Source organism: Lathyrus oleraceus, chromosome 2, assembly GCF_024323335.1.
Source record: "Lathyrus oleraceus cultivar Zhongwan6 chromosome 2, CAAS_Psat_ZW6_1.0, whole genome shotgun sequence".
In the NCBI taxonomy this organism is placed as follows: Eukaryota; Viridiplantae; Streptophyta; class Magnoliopsida; order Fabales; family Fabaceae; genus Lathyrus; species Lathyrus oleraceus.
In genome coordinates, this window is record NC_066580.1 from 438,169,253 (window position 1) to 438,187,621 (window position 18,369).

Below are 18,369 nucleotides of genomic sequence, written 5' to 3' on the forward strand. Positions count from 1 at the left end.
TTAATTAAAATTTGAATTTATAAATTTAATTTTTGATTTTATATTAATCAGTTACTAATTTTATCAAAAATTACAAAATAAATCGGCTATAAATTTAACATTTCGCCATTACATAGATTCATTGAAGGAATTAAAAAACGTTTGTCAAGTGCAATGAACCACGTTGTTTTTGGGGTTAAAAACTGTTGAATTCGGTACCCGTCACAGACGTCACAACCCAGACTCCGTCGTGAAAAAAGTTAAAGGGAAGTAGTAATGAAAATAAAAGAGGGGTATTTCCGTAAACTCGCGCGTTACAGTGACAAACCTGGCATCCGTAGCGTTTCGCAGTGTTTCTTTCGAACGCATTCTTCTCTCCCCGCACGCACAAAAACAAAACAAAAGTTCTTCTTCTTCCTTATTCTCATTATTCCCTGCGATTAGATCGTACAATTTTTGGAACCCTAATCTACCACATTTCATTTCACACCTTCATCGCAACCTCGCACAATACACTATTCGAATCAATCTTCTCCGTTAACGTCGATTATTTCATCATCGGAGAGTCATCGATGGCAATGATCGGTAACGAAATTCCCTCTCATTCCTCCGATAACCTCCAATCGAGTCGGCTTCCGGTCTCCTCGCCTTGGAATCAGATAGTACGCGGCGAATCGGAGTTCGTTCCCGCCGTTTCTTCATCGCCGCCGTCGGAGGAACCTTTTCCGTCCGCAACCACGGCGGTTGATGACTCTAGCTCTGTTTTGGAGACCTCCGATAACGGTGGTGAGCAGAATGGCGGCACTGATAAGAGACCTGCTTGGAATAAGCCTTCCTCCAATGGTGCAGCTTCGGAGGTACGGCCGGTTATGGATGCACACTCTTGGCCAGCGTTGTCTGATTCGGCTAGAGCTTTTACGAAATCGGAGTCATCAAAGGGTTTGTTAGATGGATCTTCTGTTTCTCAATCGCAGGTTTGTTTCCGTCGGGATTCACTATAGTATTTCAGTTATTACCATTTACAATACTATACCTGCAATTCAATAGTTCCGATTAGTTAGATATCATTGTTTTTGAAGTGTTGTTGAGTGGATTTTTCATGTGTTCTCAGTGGTTTTGTTTTGGTATGAAGTTAATTTTATTGTTGATATCATGCATAATAAACATTGAGATAAATTTCAGCAGGTTAGGATCATTATGCAATATATGTAGATTAAATCAAAGATGCATTATGTAGTTCACATTCAACTTAACTTTATCTTATTCTTTTCACCACATAATTTCGAAAATGCTGTGAAAATTGCTTTGAAGCATGTGAAGTACATAATGCAAATTAACATTTTTGGTCTGAAGTTATGGAAAATACACAGCTGCTGAAGCACGTGAAGTGGGAATATTATTAGATCAAATTGCTTTGTCTTCACAATTAGATGAATTGTGAAATGCTGTCATTTTTCACTTTGTCGACATATTCATATATGCTCTTTGTTTTTTATTTTTTTGTTTATATGCACATCGATATTGCCATTGTTTTACGTGCCAATTATAGGGTATGGAAAGCATGCCTTCTTCCTCTTCCCAGACGCAGAGACAAGTTGAAGATCATGTAAATTTAAACAATATGGCATCAACTCGCCAGAAACCAATCAAACACAACAGTTCAAATGCCTCTTCTAATGGAGGCCACATACAGCAGTCTGCTCCCCAAGTTGCTATAGTTTCAACAGGATCTCACAACTCTTTTTCCAAAGACCATACACAGAGAAGTGGGTCTGTGTCCAGTGACCATCCACAGCAGCGTAATTCATTTAGAAATCGTAGTAATGGTCCGCATCAGCGTGGAGATGGTTCTCACCATCATAACTACGGGAACAGGCGTGATCAAGACTGGAATAGTCGTCGAAATTTCAATGGTAGAGACATGCATGTGCCACCAAGAGTTTCTCCAAGAATAATAAGGCCATCTCTGCCTCCTAATTCTGGACAATTTATTCATCCACAATCATTGCGGCCTTTTGGTGGCCACATGGGATTCCATGGTATGTTGTATTAATGTCAAGATGATTTCTCTTATGATGTGAATATTCTTTGATTTCTGTTTTCATTTTCAGAACTAGCACCTCCAGTGGTATTTGTCGCCGCTCCACCTCCACCTCCACCCCTGGATTCACTAAGAGGTGTTCCCTATGTGCCTCCTATGGCACATCCTGCTCTTTATTATGCCGGGCCAGACCCTCAGCTGCATAGTATGATAGTTAGTCAGATTGAGTACTATTTTAGGTACGGCTTTTGCTTTGGTCTGCCAATTTTTGTATTGCATTTTTATTTGTTAAGAAAGTTGACTGTAGACAATAACACAACTTTTCTATTGCAGTAATGAAAATTTAGTTAGGGATACATTCTTGCGGCAGAAAATGGATGACCAGGGCTGGGTTCCAATAAAACTAATTGCAGGCTTCAAAAAAGTGAGTAGTCTGGTGTATATGATCGATTTTTTTTGTGTGCGCGTGAGAGGGATAGGCAAGAATGGATTACATTTTTGTTTTTATAGCTGACTCATAACACACACACACACACACACAATTATCCACTTATTTACTAATTTTGCCGCTGCTTGGAAAGGATTAAGTCATGACTGGTTTATTGCATATGCAGTGTTTATTTTTGATAAGTATTGTGTTATAATTTTTTGCTTGTTCTATGGCAAATTGGCATGACAATGGTGGCAGCACTTGTTGTTTCCCCATGGCTGCAGAATTCTGGTCATATCACCAAAGCTAGCATCCTACCCTATACTATCTCATATCGTCTGAGGAATTAGGCTAGTATATCTCCTAATTTGTGGGGATTGATGTTATGGTCTTTATTTTTCCTTTGAACCTTCTTTTGCTTTCTTTAATATTTGCAGTTCTATTTAAGGAATCTGGTCTCAAGTTGTGATTAGTTATGCTGTGTATCTCGAAAATATACCAAGAAAACAAAAAAGTTGTTTAAAGTCTTGAGGAAAAGTTTATAGCATCTTGACAGGAAAATTTTCAAAGGCAAGGCTATGCCCTGACTTATTATTTAAAAATTGTTCAACTCATTCATATTAAATTAAAATGATATTTTTTCTATAATCCATATCTTTTTTAAACGTCAGTGAGATAGAATCGTGAAACATCGCCTACCAGGTACTATATGCTACATGAATATTTTTGCCTGTGTTGGCCTTCTGCAATAGCGCCCTTTCTCCCACTCCCTTCACTGGAAAACACGGGTTTGATAGTTATAAATGAATCTATGCACAATAAACCATATCAGAAGAATAAAAAGCTTTTAAAAAGATTTGAAATTTGATCATTTTAATTTTCACTTTTTAATTATCTGTTCTCTTGGAATTTTAGTTATTGTCTGTTTACCATAGTAAGGATTACTACTGTGGTTATCAGTATTATTGTTGGTACTACTATCTGCTCATAACAGCTAAAGTAGCTTATTTAATGGATACAGTCATTGTCGTGCTTGTTATATGGTGGTTATAGACAAAGTATGGACCATAAAGATCTGTATGTTTTGTTATTGATGTTGACCAATGCATAGGGGGCCTTTTCTAGGTGCCTTTTCTCACGCTCCCTTCGGTGGAAAAACATGGGTTTGATAGTTAAATGAATGTATGCACAATGAACCATGTCCGAAGAATAAAAAGCTTTTAAGAAGATGAGAAGTTTGATCCTTTTAATTTTCGCTTTTTAATTATTTGTTCTCTTAGATTTGTAATTATATTCTGCTTACCATAGTAAGGATTGTTACTGTTATTATTATTATTGGTACTAGTATCACCTCATAACAGATAAAGTAGCTTATTTAATGGATACAGTCATTGTCATGCTTATGATTTGGTGGTTATAGACCAAGTGTGGACCATAAAGATCTGTATGTTTTGTTATTGATGTTGATCAATGCATATTTGATTTATAAGTAATTACATTTAAGCATAACCTGCAAAATTATATGCTCGGGCGTGTATACAGAATTTTATCTACTGAATTATTTACCATCATAAATATGGCCGATGCCGGCAAGATGGAACTGGATATGTAACTGTGCACGACTATGCATGTAATACCCGTTTCGGGCTCCAGCGTGTAGTTTGTAGTTATACTGTTAACTATTTTGTGGTTTACTTTATTAATTATCATTTACATTTTGCACTGTGCTGTTTTCTTGCTTTCCAAACCCATCTTAACTGTCTTAAAAATTCTTTTATTTGGATGTGAGTTCTAGCATTATGTTTTAATTAATGAAAATCTTCCACTTGACAGGTTATGCTTTTGACAGACAATATCCAGCTTATAATGGATGCAGTTCGAACTTCATCTGTTGTTGAAGTGCAGGTGTTTTTCTGAATGTCATACAAAAGTTTTAGTTTATAGTTTTTGAATGGATTGACAATATCAGTTGGAAAATGGATAAAAATGATAATTCTCACTTTCCCTGTTTTATCAAAATTTTGGAACTCTTGTTTTGAATTTCTATCTTTCTCACTTTTACTCTTCTATTGATTTCTTTTTTCTGATTATTGCATTGGAGATTTGTGTTTATAATTTGAATAGATATACTATTCCATTGGAATGTCTAGTTTAAAGAACTTACTACTATTTCAATTTTCCCTGTTCTATCAATTTCTTGAGCCTTTTGTTTTGATTTTATTTCTTTATTTATATTATAGGGAGACAAAATAAGGAGGAAAATTGATTGGATGAAATGGATCATGCCTCCTCCTGTTCAGTTTCATAATGTTGAGACTCCAGGTGTGCTGACTCATGACACGCTCTCAGAAGAAGTGCACAACATTTCTCAGGAGACCACGATCTATGCTGGTGCTGGAGGACTAGTTCTACCAGATAAGATAAGTACTGGTCAAGTTGGTCATCATGACTCAGATGACTCTATTTCAACGAGAAATTAAAGTTACAAATGTGCTTCAACACATTGTTTTTTTTGGAGAGCCCGTAAAAGTTATGGACACATGAAGCAGGTATCTAAAAACTATCTCACTTTTTTGCACGTGGCACAATGGAGAGTAATTTCTCACTGAGACATATTTAGGATAACATGATTGAGGAATGGGAAGAAAATTCCTATTGCAAAACAGAAAACAGGACTAAATGGCAAAGTTGAACCCCTCTCCCTCTAAAAATGAACAGCCATTTCATTTTTATTTTCAATTGTTGTGGACCTAGTGGCACAACTGTTATTATTACTTATTATTATTATGGGATACATATATGTATGTTCTTAGCCTTAGAGGATGGTTTTGCTTGCTTGAATACTTTGCGAAATTTTGGCTTTGTTTTTGTTCCCCCGACTGTGCCCCAGTTGCTTTCTAAATTTGAGGTCAGCTTCAGCTTTCCACCAGTTTTAGGAGCTTTTTATTATTAAAATGGCTTTTGTATGAGGAATGTGTCTGGTGATAGCTTCCTACTGCCTCTGAGGGAAGAGGAAGTATGGCTTTCTGGTGGCTGAGCTTGTCCTAGGACCACATTAAAGAATGCTTGCTTGATGTCTCTTGCTATATGCCGTCATTGTCATATATGGAATGACATTATACACTAGCATTTTTCAGTCTTCATGTTTGTTTTTACTCAAATTCCAACGTCATCACATTGACCATGTGCGGTCGATCACATGTCATTTAAATTTAAAATTTAAGACAAGTTGTACAGGTTACAGCTGTGCACAGTGGATGGAGACTACTCATCTATTAGGACCTGAAGAAGTTGCATGGAATTGTTTTAAATTTCGCATCTGATATCAATTATTTATTTATTATTATGTAGTATTCTACGTAGCTTCTAATGAAAACATCGAGTAGAACTTTAGACATTCATGTTTTAAATGTGATACTTTAATTTAGTAGAAATCAATGTTATAATATAAACGAAACTAGGGTAACTACCAAAAACGATTTTTTTTATTAAAATAAGTAAGTTTTTCAAAAAAAAAATCCTCAAATAATAATGGTTTCCTATTAATTCCTAAAATAATAATGTTTTAAAAAAAATATTACCAACATGAAGGAGTTGAATTGGCGGCAATGTATATAATTATAGTGTACAAACATAGAAAAAGAGAGAGTTGTACATAGAAAAAGAGAGAGTATGGACTTGTTTGAAACTATTTTTAATTTTAATTCTTAAAGTTTGTTTTTCAAATCTATTTTAAAAAATTGATTTTAAGAAGAAATTTAATAAAAAACTTGTTTGATAAACTAATTTTTAAAAACTGTTTTAAAAATACGAAAATGAAAAAATTTGTTTGATAATCTAATCTTTTAATAGTATTTTAAGAAGAGAATAAAAATGCGTATTTTATTATTTATTTTTAAAATTTATTTTATGGTATAAAATATTACAAATTTAAGAAAATTAATTAATATTTGGTCGAATATAAATAATTGGTTTAAATCAATTTTTAAGTTTACAAAAATTATATAGTGAAAATAATTAAGAAACACAAAAAATAATTAAGTAAAATAAATAAACATATTTGAAAAGATTATTTATACATAAAAAGAGCATAAATAAAAGAAATAACATACTCTTTCAAATACGTTTTTCTATTTTATTTTTAAAATATAAAAATTATTAAAATTACGTTAATACTATTAATGAAAATTATAAATTTTTATGTTTTTTCATCAAGTTTTATAATACTAAAAACTAAAAAGTAAGAAGCAAAACAACTAAACTGTTTCACTTTTTTGTTTTTAAAAACTGAAAAATAGAAAAGAGTTTTTAAAAACACTTTTGCAAAACATTATATTCAAACAAGTTTTTAAATTTTAAATTTTCAAAAACTAAAAAAGAATTTTTAAGATGCATTTCAAACATGCCCTATTGTTGTCAATTGGATTATCGTTTTCTATGTGTTTGTATATTATCGTATATTAGATTGATGTTTCTTTCTATGCGTGTACACAATTGTCTATTGAATTGACTTATGCCAATTTTTTTTAGAACATGTTTACTTTGTGAATTAGTGAGGAAACTTTTATTTGAGGGTTTTTTATTATTATTTTTTTGATTATTTTAGTAAAAAAATTTACTATGAACTATTGATTGTCTTGACAAGCTTTTTAAAATTTAAATATACACTATTTAAGGAAATAGTGGGCTTCTCACCTATGGAATTTATAGAACTTGTTAATTTTGAGCATTTTTAACACTCTATATGTTTGTATTGCATTGCGCGAATTTTAAAAAATGCTCCATATTTTAGGAGATGATCTCTAGACGTATTCTAACACATTTAAGTGAAATTATTTAGTGGGATGCTCTATTGTTTTGTTTATTTTATTTTGAAGATATATCTTCGGAATATTTTAAGAAATACCTTATGTTATATATTTATCAGTTCAGTAAAATTTTTGGAGAAGCATATTTGAAATTATGGACGGTGATTTTAAATTTTTCTCACCTTTGCCTATCAGATATTTCAAGAGAAGCATCTCCGAAAATATCTAATAAAAGATATTTCAAGAGATGCAATTCCGGAAATATCTGATAAAATAAGCAGTTATATGATCACACATTCATTGTTGTCATAGTTAATTTTCAACCAAATCCTTCATCAAAAAATCCTCTATTCTCAATTCATTTTTTCACTCCAAATATCCATTCTTTTGATTCATCACATCATAAGAGGAGTAAAAGAAGATATAATTTCAGGTAAAAATCCTTCATTTTCCTATGTATTTCTCATATTAATCCTGTTTTTTTTTGCTGAAATAAAGAGTGTCCTGTCCGGGAATGTATCTTCGGAACGAGTATGAACTTGTCCGGAGATGCATTTTTGAAAGTTGTCTGTGTTTGATTTTCAGTATTGTCTTCAGCAATAACGCTTATATGTTGTTATGTTGTAATTGTTTTCATTAGATATGGTACACCCTGATGTTTTTCCAAAATAAGTTGTTTCTCTTGATGTCCAAGGTGTTGTTGTGAAGACGGTAAAATTGACAACCAATTTAAAATAAGCAAGAGTTTAAATCACACGATCAAATGCTTCAGTGGATTCGTATGAAGGCCTCTAAATTTGTGTTTGGCGTGGTTATCGGAAAGTTCGACAATGGTTCGGATAAAAGATGCGTTTTTGTGACAATGACGTGCGAAAGAAGCGGGAAATATAGAACTCCTCTCCGGTATTTTAAAAGAGACGATACTCGTTCTAGTAAATGTGAGTGTCTGTTTAAGGTGCGCAGTTACATGTTGGCAAATAAAAATTGGAGATTTAATGTGATATGTGGTTTGCATAACCATGATTTGTGTGAAAAATTAGCCGACCATCCTATTATGTGTCGGCTCATGCTGGAAGAGAAGGAATGTGTTGACATGACCTTGAATCTTGTTAAACCGAAAAATATACTTGCAACATTGAAACAGAAACGACCCAAAAAATATATCAAATATCAAGCTAGTGTATAATATTCGGCATCTAAATCACAAGACGCTTAGGGGGGATAGAACTTAGATGCAACAACTCTTGAAACTGTTAGATGCTAACAGTTACATGTCTAGGTACCGAACATGCAATGACGGAATTAATGTTAAAGATATATTTTGGACTCATCTTGATTCTATAAAGTTGTTCAACACGTTTCCTACGGAGTTCATACTTGATTCAACCTACAAGATCAACAAGCATAAACTTCCATTATTAGGGATGATTGGTGTTACCTCAACTGAGAAGACATATTCTGTTGGATTTTCATTTCTTGAGTATGAAAAAGAGGACAACTTTACTTAGGCGTTAGAAGTGTGCCGGATACTATTGAAATATCAAGGTGAGATGCCTAAAACGATTGTTACTGACCGCGCTACCGCATTGATGAATTCGGTTGTAAATATATATTTTTCTTCTAATGCATTACTTTGTAGGTATCACATAACAAATAATGTGAGAAGTCGGGTTAAACTCGCAGTATGGATAAAACAAACAGAGTCCAGAGATGGAAAAATGGTGAAGACTGAAGTGGTTGTGAAAAAAATAATGGTGTGTATGATATAGTGTATTGATTTGACACGATACGATTTTTCAGACTGCGTACTACTCCACCTCAAAATCCAAATAATCATATTATGTGTATTTAGTGACTTTTAAAATCAAGTCATTTTGTTCAAGTTTATTTGAAAACAGGATGCCCTATACCACTTCCATCACCATAGTGGATGACTTATTCAATAACAAAAGTCGAGATTTGGCATAATCATTTTATAGAAAGGATGCAAGAGTTCGAGAAATTGAGCAACATTGAAAGAGAATCAAATGCACAAAAGTCTAAAGGGGTACCACTAATAGATTTAGCCTGCGACATATGTTTCAATTCGTTTAAATTTCTTATTTTACCGGACAAATAAGTGTATGTAATTGTGTCTCAAATATAAATGAAATGTTATATATTCACCCTTTGTTTATATTTTGTCTTAATGCATTTTTTATCTTTCCCATAACAACATTTGTGTTTTTTGTAAATGAAAAAACAGGTTATGTTTTGAAACTGATTCAGGAGAAGTTCCAGAGATGCATCTCCGAAACAATCTGGAATCGGCAAGTCAGTTATTGAGTGGTCCATATATTGATCTATGACTTCTATAAATTAAGGTGCTCTTATGTTATATTTCACACAAACTGAAAATGTCTTAAACGTCACAACTAAACATTGACTGATATGTCACAAATATCTCGTTCTCCAACTCTACACCCGAGTGCACGTTCAAGCTCAACGACTTCACCTCCCTCGAAGATATCAAAGACGAAATTCATTCTCTCATACCTTACGGGGACAATTGGAAGATTGTGAAGCTCGGGTACCGTTCATCGTCGATTGACAACAAAGGGAAGATTGAGCTTAGCAAATTTGAGCTTAAGACGCAAGATGTAAGGGCTATGTGGAATACGTTTTTCCGTTTTGAAGATATTCTGAAGATGTGCAAACGTCCACCTGGATATTGAAGGGTAATGTTGTATTTTATGTTGAACTCATCTATGTAATCATAATTTTATTTTATGAATCTTAATTTCAATTTGAAAAAATTTATTGTTTTTGGATCTGATACTGATGTCTCTGGTTTATGAAAATGTAATTATGGGAAATTTCCAGAGATGCATCTCCAATTTTTTTATTAAACTGATAAATACAAAGATATTTTTAAAATATTCCTGAGATGCAGTCCTAAAAAAAACAATAGAGTATCACTGAATTGTCTCACTTGAATGTGTGTTAGAGTGCGTCCGGAAATTTATCTCAAAAAAATAGAAGATATTTTTGATAATTCACATGATACAGTAGAAACATATATGATAAGTTAAGAAATGCTCTTAATTTTTCAGAGTCTATAACCTCAACCTAAAATAATGTTAAGATGGAAGTAAACTATGAATATGATTTCAAGCAAAATTTAGTCTTAGAATAGAATTTTTTTCTAAACAATATTCTAAATTCAATTATGAAGAAACCATAACCAAAAGTAGATATAACGATTGTTGATTAAAATAATCAAGTGGAGTTAATCAGGTTGGTGATTAGATATTATTAGAAGTAATTCATATTTATTAGTTGTACTATTTTCTTAGCCCCTAAGTTTGTTAGAGGGTATTTTAGTATTTTATTCTATTCTAGTAACCCTAGTTTTAGCTTATAAATAGGGTGACAATCATTGTAACTTTTATCATGTTTTGTAGCCGTCATTCTCTTAATAGAATATTTCCGTTCATCATTCATTCTACCTTTGCACCAACAATTGGTATCTAGAGCTCCGGTTCGGATTCATTGGGAAACACGGGAAACACGAGTGAATGTGAGGTCTTGTGTGTTTGATTTTGATTCTTAGATTCGTGTTGAATCTTGAACAAAATCTGATCAGAATTTTAATTCTGTGGGTTGGGAAACACTGAGAGAAATCTGAGTGTACTGTGCAAGGTAGAAAGATGAACGGAAACGGCAACATGAACACCAAACTTCCAGTATTTGACGGTAAAAACTGGAATCGTTGGATGATCCAAATGCGTGTACTGTTCGGTGCTCAAGATGTTCTAGATCTTGTCACTGATGGTTATGTTCCGGTAGCAGCAGATGCGACGGATGAATAGAAAAATGCGCAGAAGGAAGTAAGGAAGAAGGATCAGAAAGCATTGTTCTTCATTCATCAATGTGTTGATGTAAATGTGTTTGAGAAGATTGCAGATTCAACGACAGCAAAGGCTGCGTGGGACACACTGGTTAGATGTTATGGTGGTGACGCATCAGTGAAGAAGGTGAAGCTTCAGTCCTTGAGAAAGCAATATGAGAATCTCAACATGAAGAATAATGAGAAAGTTTCTGAATACATCTCCAGAGTGATTCTGATCACTAATGAGATGAAAGCGTGTGGAGAAACTCTTTCTGAAGAAACAATCATGGAGAAGGTATTGAGATCCCTTACCTCTCAATTTGATTACATTGTGGTAGCAATAGAACATTCCAAATATCTGAGCACCATGAGAATTGAAGAGCTGCAGAGCAGTCTAGAAGCACAAGAGTTGCGTTTGACTGAGAAAACTTCTGAAAGGGAAGTAGAGCAGCAGGCTCTGAAAGCAACTTCTGATAGGAGGTATCAGAAGCAGTCAGAAGCCAGGAGAAGATCTGATGGTGGTCATAAGTCAGAAAGCTCAACCTCTGATAGACAAAAGAATGCTCAGAAGGGAAAAGAGAAGTATGACAAGAAGAAGATCCAATGTTACTGTTGTAAGAAGTTTGGTCACTTTGCTAGAGACTGTTGGTCAAACAAGGAGAGAAAATCAGAAGAAGCAAATATAGCCAGAAGTTCTGATGACGAATCTGTGCTATTGATGGCCTTTGAATCTGATGATATGGATCTGATAGACTGGTGGTATATGGACACGGGCTGTTCAAATCATCTTACTGGAAACAAGAAATGGCTGGTTGACTTTGACTCTGAAAAGAGGACAAAGATCAGATGTGCTGATGACAAATATCTTAATGCAGAAGGTATGGGAAATGTCAGAGTGATTCTGAACAATGGGAAAACAACATTGATTCAGAACGTGTGGTATGTACCTGGCATCAGAAGCAATCTGATGAGTGTGGGACAATTAATTGAATAAGGTTTTTCAGTTACCATGAAGGACAATCTTCTGAAGCTGTATGACTGCAATCAGAAGTTGATTATGGAGTCAGAACAGGGAAGGAATAGAACATTCAAGGTGAATGTCAGAACTGCAGACTCAGAATGTCTTAATGCAACAAGTGTTGAGAAGGAGAGTGAGTTGTGGCACAGAAGATTTGGTCATTTGAATTTCAGAAGCTTAAAACATCTGAATTAAAAGAAGTTGGTATATGGAATTCCTGCAATTAAGAAGCCTGAAAAGTCATGCAAAGTTTGCATGGAAGGAAAACAACCACGATTGCCATTTGCGTCAGAAACTGCTCCAAGAGCAAAACATGCCTTGGGAGTTGTACATTCTGATGTGTGTGGTCCATTTCCAGTAGCATCGATTGGAGGGAATAAATACTTTGTGTTATTTGTTGATGAATTCACAAGAATGACATGGGTATCCCTTATTAAGTTTAAACACGAGGTGTTTGATGAATTCAAGAAGTTCAGAATGAAGGCTGAGAATCAGAGTGGTCAGAAGTTGAAGATCCTTAGAACTGACGGTGGAGGTGAGTATAACTCCAAAGAGTTCAAAAAGTTCTGTGAGGAGAATGGAATTGAGCATGAGGTTACTGCTCCTTATACCCCTCAACACAATGGTCTTGCTGAAAGAAGAAACCGCACTTTGCTTGATATGGTGAGAAGCATGCTAAAGGAGAAGAAACTTCCTCAGAAGCTCTGGGGAGAAGCTGTTGTCACTGCAACGTATGTACTCAACCGATGTCCTACGAAGAAGTTGAAGGAAATAGTTCCAATACAGAAGTGGACTGGAGATAAGCAAAGTGTTAGTCATCTGAAGGTGTTTGGTTCTGTTCGCTATAAACATGTTCCAGAAGCCAGAACACAGAAGCTGGATGATAGAAGCAAAGTGATGATTCTGATAGGGTACCACAGTACAGGTGCATACAAGCTCTATTGTCCAGAAACCAACAAAATTGAATTCAGGAGAGATGTGATTGTGAAGGAATCAGAATTTTGGAATTGGGATAAGTCTCAATCTGTTTCTGATGTTAGAACTTCTGAAGAAAGGTCAGAGTTAAGAATTTCTGAAGTTGGAGTAAACTTTGACGTTGATTCTGATTCTGATAGTGATTCTGACTCTGGAGAAGACTCAGAAGATGAAGGTGACTCTGATGATCCAGACTCTGATGACCCAGACTCTGATGGTAATCCAGATTCTGGTGGCAATTTAGACTCTGGAAATATGCCAGCCCCTGAAGATGGTCAAAGCTCTGGAGGAAGTCAACCATCTGAAGCTAGAAACTCTGAAGCTCAAGACTCTGAACAAGTTCAGAGACCACAAAGAATCAGAAACATCCCCAGAAGATATGCATAATTTGACATGCTGCAAGAAACTGAAGTAGACTCTGAAGGAGAAGTTATTCAGTGTGCCATGTTAGTAGACTCTGAACCCATAAGTACAAAAGAGGCTCTTAAGCAGAAGCTCTGGCTGAAGGCCATGAAAGAAGAACTTGATGCTATAGAGAGAAACAAGACTTGGAAGCTGACAGAACTTCCAAAAGACAAGAAAGCCATCAGCGTGAAGCAGAAGTTAAAGCCAGATGGTTCAATTGGCAAACATAAAGCAAAGTTGGTAGCCAGAGGATTTCTACAGAAACCTGGGCTGGATTACTCTGAAGTGTTTGCACCTGTAGCAAGACATGAAACAATCAGAATGGTGATTGCAATAGCTGCTAACAGGAATTGGTCTCTGATGCATTTAGATGTAAAATCTGCATTTCTGAACGGTCCATTAGAAGAAGAAGTTTACGTGTCACAACCTCCTAGATTTGTGAAAAAGAATCAGGAAGGGATGGTGTACAAATTATACAAAGCTCTATATGGATTGAAAGAAGCGCCCAGAGCTTGGAATCAGAAGATTGATTAATTTTTCAAGAAGCAAGGCTTTCAGAAATGTGAGATGGAGTACGGTGTCTATGTTCAGCATACTTCTGAAGGAAATATGACTCTGGTATGTTTATATGTTGATGATATACTGCTGACTGGAAGTTCTGAACATGAGATAGCCAAGTTCAAGAAAGTTCTGATGAATGAATTCGAAATGACTGATATAGGAAAAATGACATACTTTCTAGGGATGGAATTCAGATACTCTGAGAAAGGTATTATTTTGCATCAGCTCAAGTATGAATTAGAACTTCTGAAGAGATTTAATCTGAAGAATTGTAAGATTGCTGTCACACCTTCTGATACAAATCAGAAACTGGATTCTGACTCTGATGGAAAGGATGTGGACGTTACAACCTTCAAACAGTTGGTTGGTTCTCTGAGGTATTTGTGCAATACCAGACCTGATATTTGCTATTCAGTTGGGATGGTTAGTAGGTTCATGAGTAAACCTAAGTGGTCCCATTACCAAGCTGCTGTCAGGATTCTGAGGTATATAAAGGGAACTCTGAAGTATGGAGTATTATTTCCTTCTGGAAGAAAGGATGAGTCAGAACTTCTGAGTTATTCAGATTCTGATTGGTGTGGAGACAGAGTTGACAGAAGAAGTACGTCTACGTACTTATTCAAATTTCTGGGAGGTCCCATTTCTTGGTGTTCCAAGAAGCAACCTGTTGTGGCGTTGTCAACTTGTGAAGCTGAATACATTGCAGGTGCTGTCACTGCATGCCAAGCTGTGTGGATTCTGAATCTATTACAGGATCTGAAGATTAAAGTAAACAAACCTCTGAAGCTGATGATTGACAACAAGTATGCAATCAATCTTGCCAGAAACCCAGTGTTGCATGGGAGAAGCAAGCACATTGAGACCAAGTATCATTTTCTGAGACATCAAGTTCAGAGGGGAGTGTTAGAAGTTGTACACTGCAGCACTCAGAAACAGTTGGCAAATGTTCTGACGAAAGCTATCAAGACTGATCAATTTCTCAGATTAAGGGATGAAATTGGTGTTACAAGTTTTGATGGAATATGAATTAAGGGATGGTATTAGAAGTAATTCATATTTATTAGTTGTACTATTTTCTTAGCCCCTAAGTTTGTTAGAGGGTATTTTAGTATTTTATTCTATTCTAGTAACCCTAATTTTAGCTTATAAATAGGGTGACAATCATTGTAACTTTTATCATGTTTTGTAGCCGTCATTCTCTTAATAGAATATTTCCGTTCATCATTCATTCTACCTTTGCACCAACAGATATCATGATTGACCAACAAGATGTATTTTAAGCACTCAAACTGGATTATAGGAAAACATAATAAGAAATTGATAGGGTATGACAGGATATGGCAAACGTTGTATGCAGAGTAGTTATAGTAGAAATATTTTTATTCAATGGAAACCGTAAAAGACAGCAATATTGTGCAACTGGAAATTAAAAAGAAATAAGTAACATAATAATAACCAATATTTAGGAATTATAGCTCCTAAACTCTCCATTGACCAAACTGCAATGTCATTTTAGTCGAGCTATTTTAGTTGGTGTTGAATCAGAATTCTACCCACCCAAATCATTTGGACCGTAGCCTCAATTACCATCTCTTTTTGACCATCCGGTTGAGGTTCAACATCAGTCAGCCAGAAAATTCCAGTCCAGGAATTACTGAGGAAGATCTTGTCCCTGTTAGATATTATTGTTGTTGGAAAACCATGTAAACATACAATGTCTTGTGAGGCAAGCAATGCCACGTTTAAATAGTTGGAGACTGCACACTTTGTTATTGATATGTCATAATTATAATTATTAAATGAACTAGTATAATACACACAGGTAAAATAATTTTGTTAATGTCGATATAAATATTTAAGAAATATGTAAAAAAAAGGTTAAATTCCATTGTGTAAGAACAATGTGGAATGATGAAATAAAAATAAAAGAACAAAAGATTTGTAATACTTGAAGACAAAATATAGTGGTAAAGTTGATTAACAATGTCAAAGAAAAAAAGAAAGACAAAAAAATAAAATGAAAATACAACATTTGTTACAATAATTCTTAATGTTGGATAGATTGTCAACAATGAATCTCCATAATAAACAAAATGATTCAACCTGTATAGAATAACATTTATATTAGATAACAACTCAGAACACCATTGGAAATAAACAATAAATGATACAAAAAAACCTTGTATTTTAATACCTATTAAATATTCTGAAAAACTTCTTCGAAGACAACATTAGTGATAATATGCCTAGCCTGTTTATCTTTGTCATGAATCAAAATCTTAAGACCTTCTTTTGTCTTGACTCTAGAAAGTGCCACATACAATTGATCATGACTAAAAACATAGTATAAACCAACGTTGTCTAAAGATTGACCCTGAGATTTGTTAATTGTCATAACAAAAGAAATAATAATTGAGAATTGTCTTCTCACCAATTTAAAAGGCCATGATGATTGTGAGGGGGACAAATACATTCTTGAAATATAAATGATGTTACTAATATTCTTTTAAAAAATGATCTTAACTTCAATGACATGATTAACAAGCCTTATTGCAGAGAGTCGTGTACCATTGCATAATCCTTCTGATTGATCCAAGTTATGCAACAACATTATTGTGGTCCCAATTTTCAACTTTATTGAATGATTGGACAATCTTGATATTTTAAGAGCATTTAAGAATTCAGGTTTCAAATGTTCAAATGCATCAAAGTCAGTTGCTTCAGATCCATCTATAGAATTGCTACTAAAGTATTCATTTTCTTCTCCTTAAAAACATAAAAAAAATGTATTTGCATTCAATGATAAATGATAGAAATACATAAGTTACAAAATGAAATATATAATGAAAGCATGAATAGTACCTAGAAGAAGGTTTATGATGTATTGATTGATATCATACACTACTTCAATAGTTGAAGCCAGAATTGCACGACTTTGAAGATAATTAGAATATTGGTAGTTATGAATGAGATCGGGGTAGGTACTTTCAACAATAGCCTTTATAGGATCTGGAAAATTTGAAATGATAAACTCTTGGGGAATTGTAATCTCAACATAACCATCATTTGGTTCAAACACTGTCCCATCTCCAATTTTTAAGATCCACTCCGAAAAAATTTGAATATCATCTGCAGTACATGTCATTGCTTCACTTTGCAAGTGCATGTTCTTTGTAAGTTTGAGTACCTTGAAATGATCCCAGATATAAGAAGTATTAATGGTTGCATGAATAATATCTGATTTACTACCTCTTGGTATAACATGAAGAATTTGTCTGAAATCATCACAAAAAACAACAACCTTCCCTCCAAATATTTTTTGAGACGCTTCTCCATTAATACTCATAATATCCTTCAAAGATTTGTCAAGAGCCTCAAAACAAAATTTGTTAGCCATAGGAGCCTCATCCCATATGATTAGATCAGTCAACTTTAAAAAATCAACAAGTTCATCTTTTTTTTATCAATGTTGCAAATGGAAGATTCCAAAGTAAGGACTGGAATATTAAATTTAGAATGAGTTGTTTTTCCACCTGGTAACAACAAACTTGTAATCCCACTTGAGGCAATAAGCAACACAATTTTTCTTTTAGCACGAATTTCAGCTGACAAAGTGTTCCACATAAATGTTTTACCTGTTCCACCATAGCCATATAAAAAAAGTACACCACCTTTTTATTTTTCTACAACTTCTATTATTTCTTCAAAAATCTTTCTTTGCTCATCTACAAATAGAATCATCATGACAAAAAGATTAGTATGCTCAACATCAACATTAATTGATTAAATTAAATAAAGACAATTTGATGTTACCTGTAAGAGATGCGTGTAAATTTAAATATACTTATTCTTGAGCAACCAGATCATATTGTCTCTCATCATAAATAAACCTATTTCCAAGAAAGGAAATTATAAAATATTTTGGATATGATATTGGCTTGTAGTTCTTCAAACTTTTCTTGTTTTTTTTATATAATTGTGTTTCAATAGCCATAAGCGTCAGTTATTTCATTTCTTCATCCGTAAGTGTCCATCCTATTGTAAAAAAACATGTCATATTTAAAACACCTAATATTGAAGTAAAGAAATAGAAAGTACAAACCCATGAAATAATTTATGTACCTGGATTTCTTGTCAATGCACATTGTTCATGAAGAATACCATCTAATAAGTACAACCATGAATTATTCCAAACATGTTCGGGTCTATTCATTGATGATGATAACAACATACTCCTTCCGGTCTTATTTATAAGAAAAAGTCTTCTAATTTTTTTGGTCT

The 18,369-nt window shown here is 34.2% G+C and overlaps 2 protein-coding genes across 2 annotated transcripts; one reads left to right on the top strand and one right to left on the bottom strand.

The window, feature by feature from the left end:
* The first annotated feature begins 243 nt into the window (after window positions 1–243).
* Window positions 244–5,291, top strand: LOC127120105 (la-related protein 1B). The gene is made up of 6 exons (XM_051050485.1): window positions 244–953; window positions 1,529–2,018; window positions 2,091–2,259; window positions 2,354–2,444; window positions 4,284–4,355; window positions 4,691–5,291. Exons 1-6 carry the CDS (start codon window positions 552–554, stop codon window positions 4,928–4,930), a joined length of 1,464 nt encoding a protein of 487 aa, XP_050906442.1. The 5' UTR covers window positions 244–551; the 3' UTR covers window positions 4,931–5,291.
* A 10,994-nt stretch (window positions 5,292–16,285) lies between these two features.
* On the bottom strand, window positions 16,286–17,485 carry LOC127123598 (uncharacterized). Its single transcript, XM_051053802.1, has 3 exons — window positions 16,951–17,485; window positions 16,613–16,854; window positions 16,286–16,462 (listed from the first exon to the last, which is right to left on the bottom strand). The coding sequence occupies exons 1-3, from the start codon at window positions 17,483–17,485 to the stop codon at window positions 16,286–16,288; spliced, it is 954 nt and encodes a 317-aa protein (XP_050909759.1).
* Between the last annotated feature and the right edge of the window lie 884 nt (window positions 17,486–18,369).

Coding starts and splice junctions, on each gene's coding strand:
- LOC127120105 (XM_051050485.1), top strand. CDS start 552: ATGGCAATGATCGGTAACGAAATTCCCTCTCATTCCTCCGATAACCTC. Junction 2,019..2,090: donor TGGCCACATGGGATTCCATG/GTATGTTGTATT, acceptor TTTCATTTTCAG/AACTAGCACCTCCAGTGGTA. Junction 2,260..2,353: donor CAGATTGAGTACTATTTTAG/GTACGGCTTTTG, acceptor TTTCTATTGCAG/TAATGAAAATTTAGTTAGGG.
- LOC127123598 (XM_051053802.1), bottom strand. CDS start 17,485: ATGGCTAACAAATTTTGTTTTGAGGCTCTTGACAAATCTTTGAAGGAT. Junction 16,855..16,950: donor CATCATAAACCTTCTTCTAG/GTACTATTCATG, acceptor TATGTTTTTAAG/GAGAAGAAAATGAATACTTT. Junction 16,463..16,612: donor TTGTTAATCATGTCATTGAA/GTTAAGATCATT, acceptor AACAAATCTCAG/GGTCAATCTTTAGACAACGT.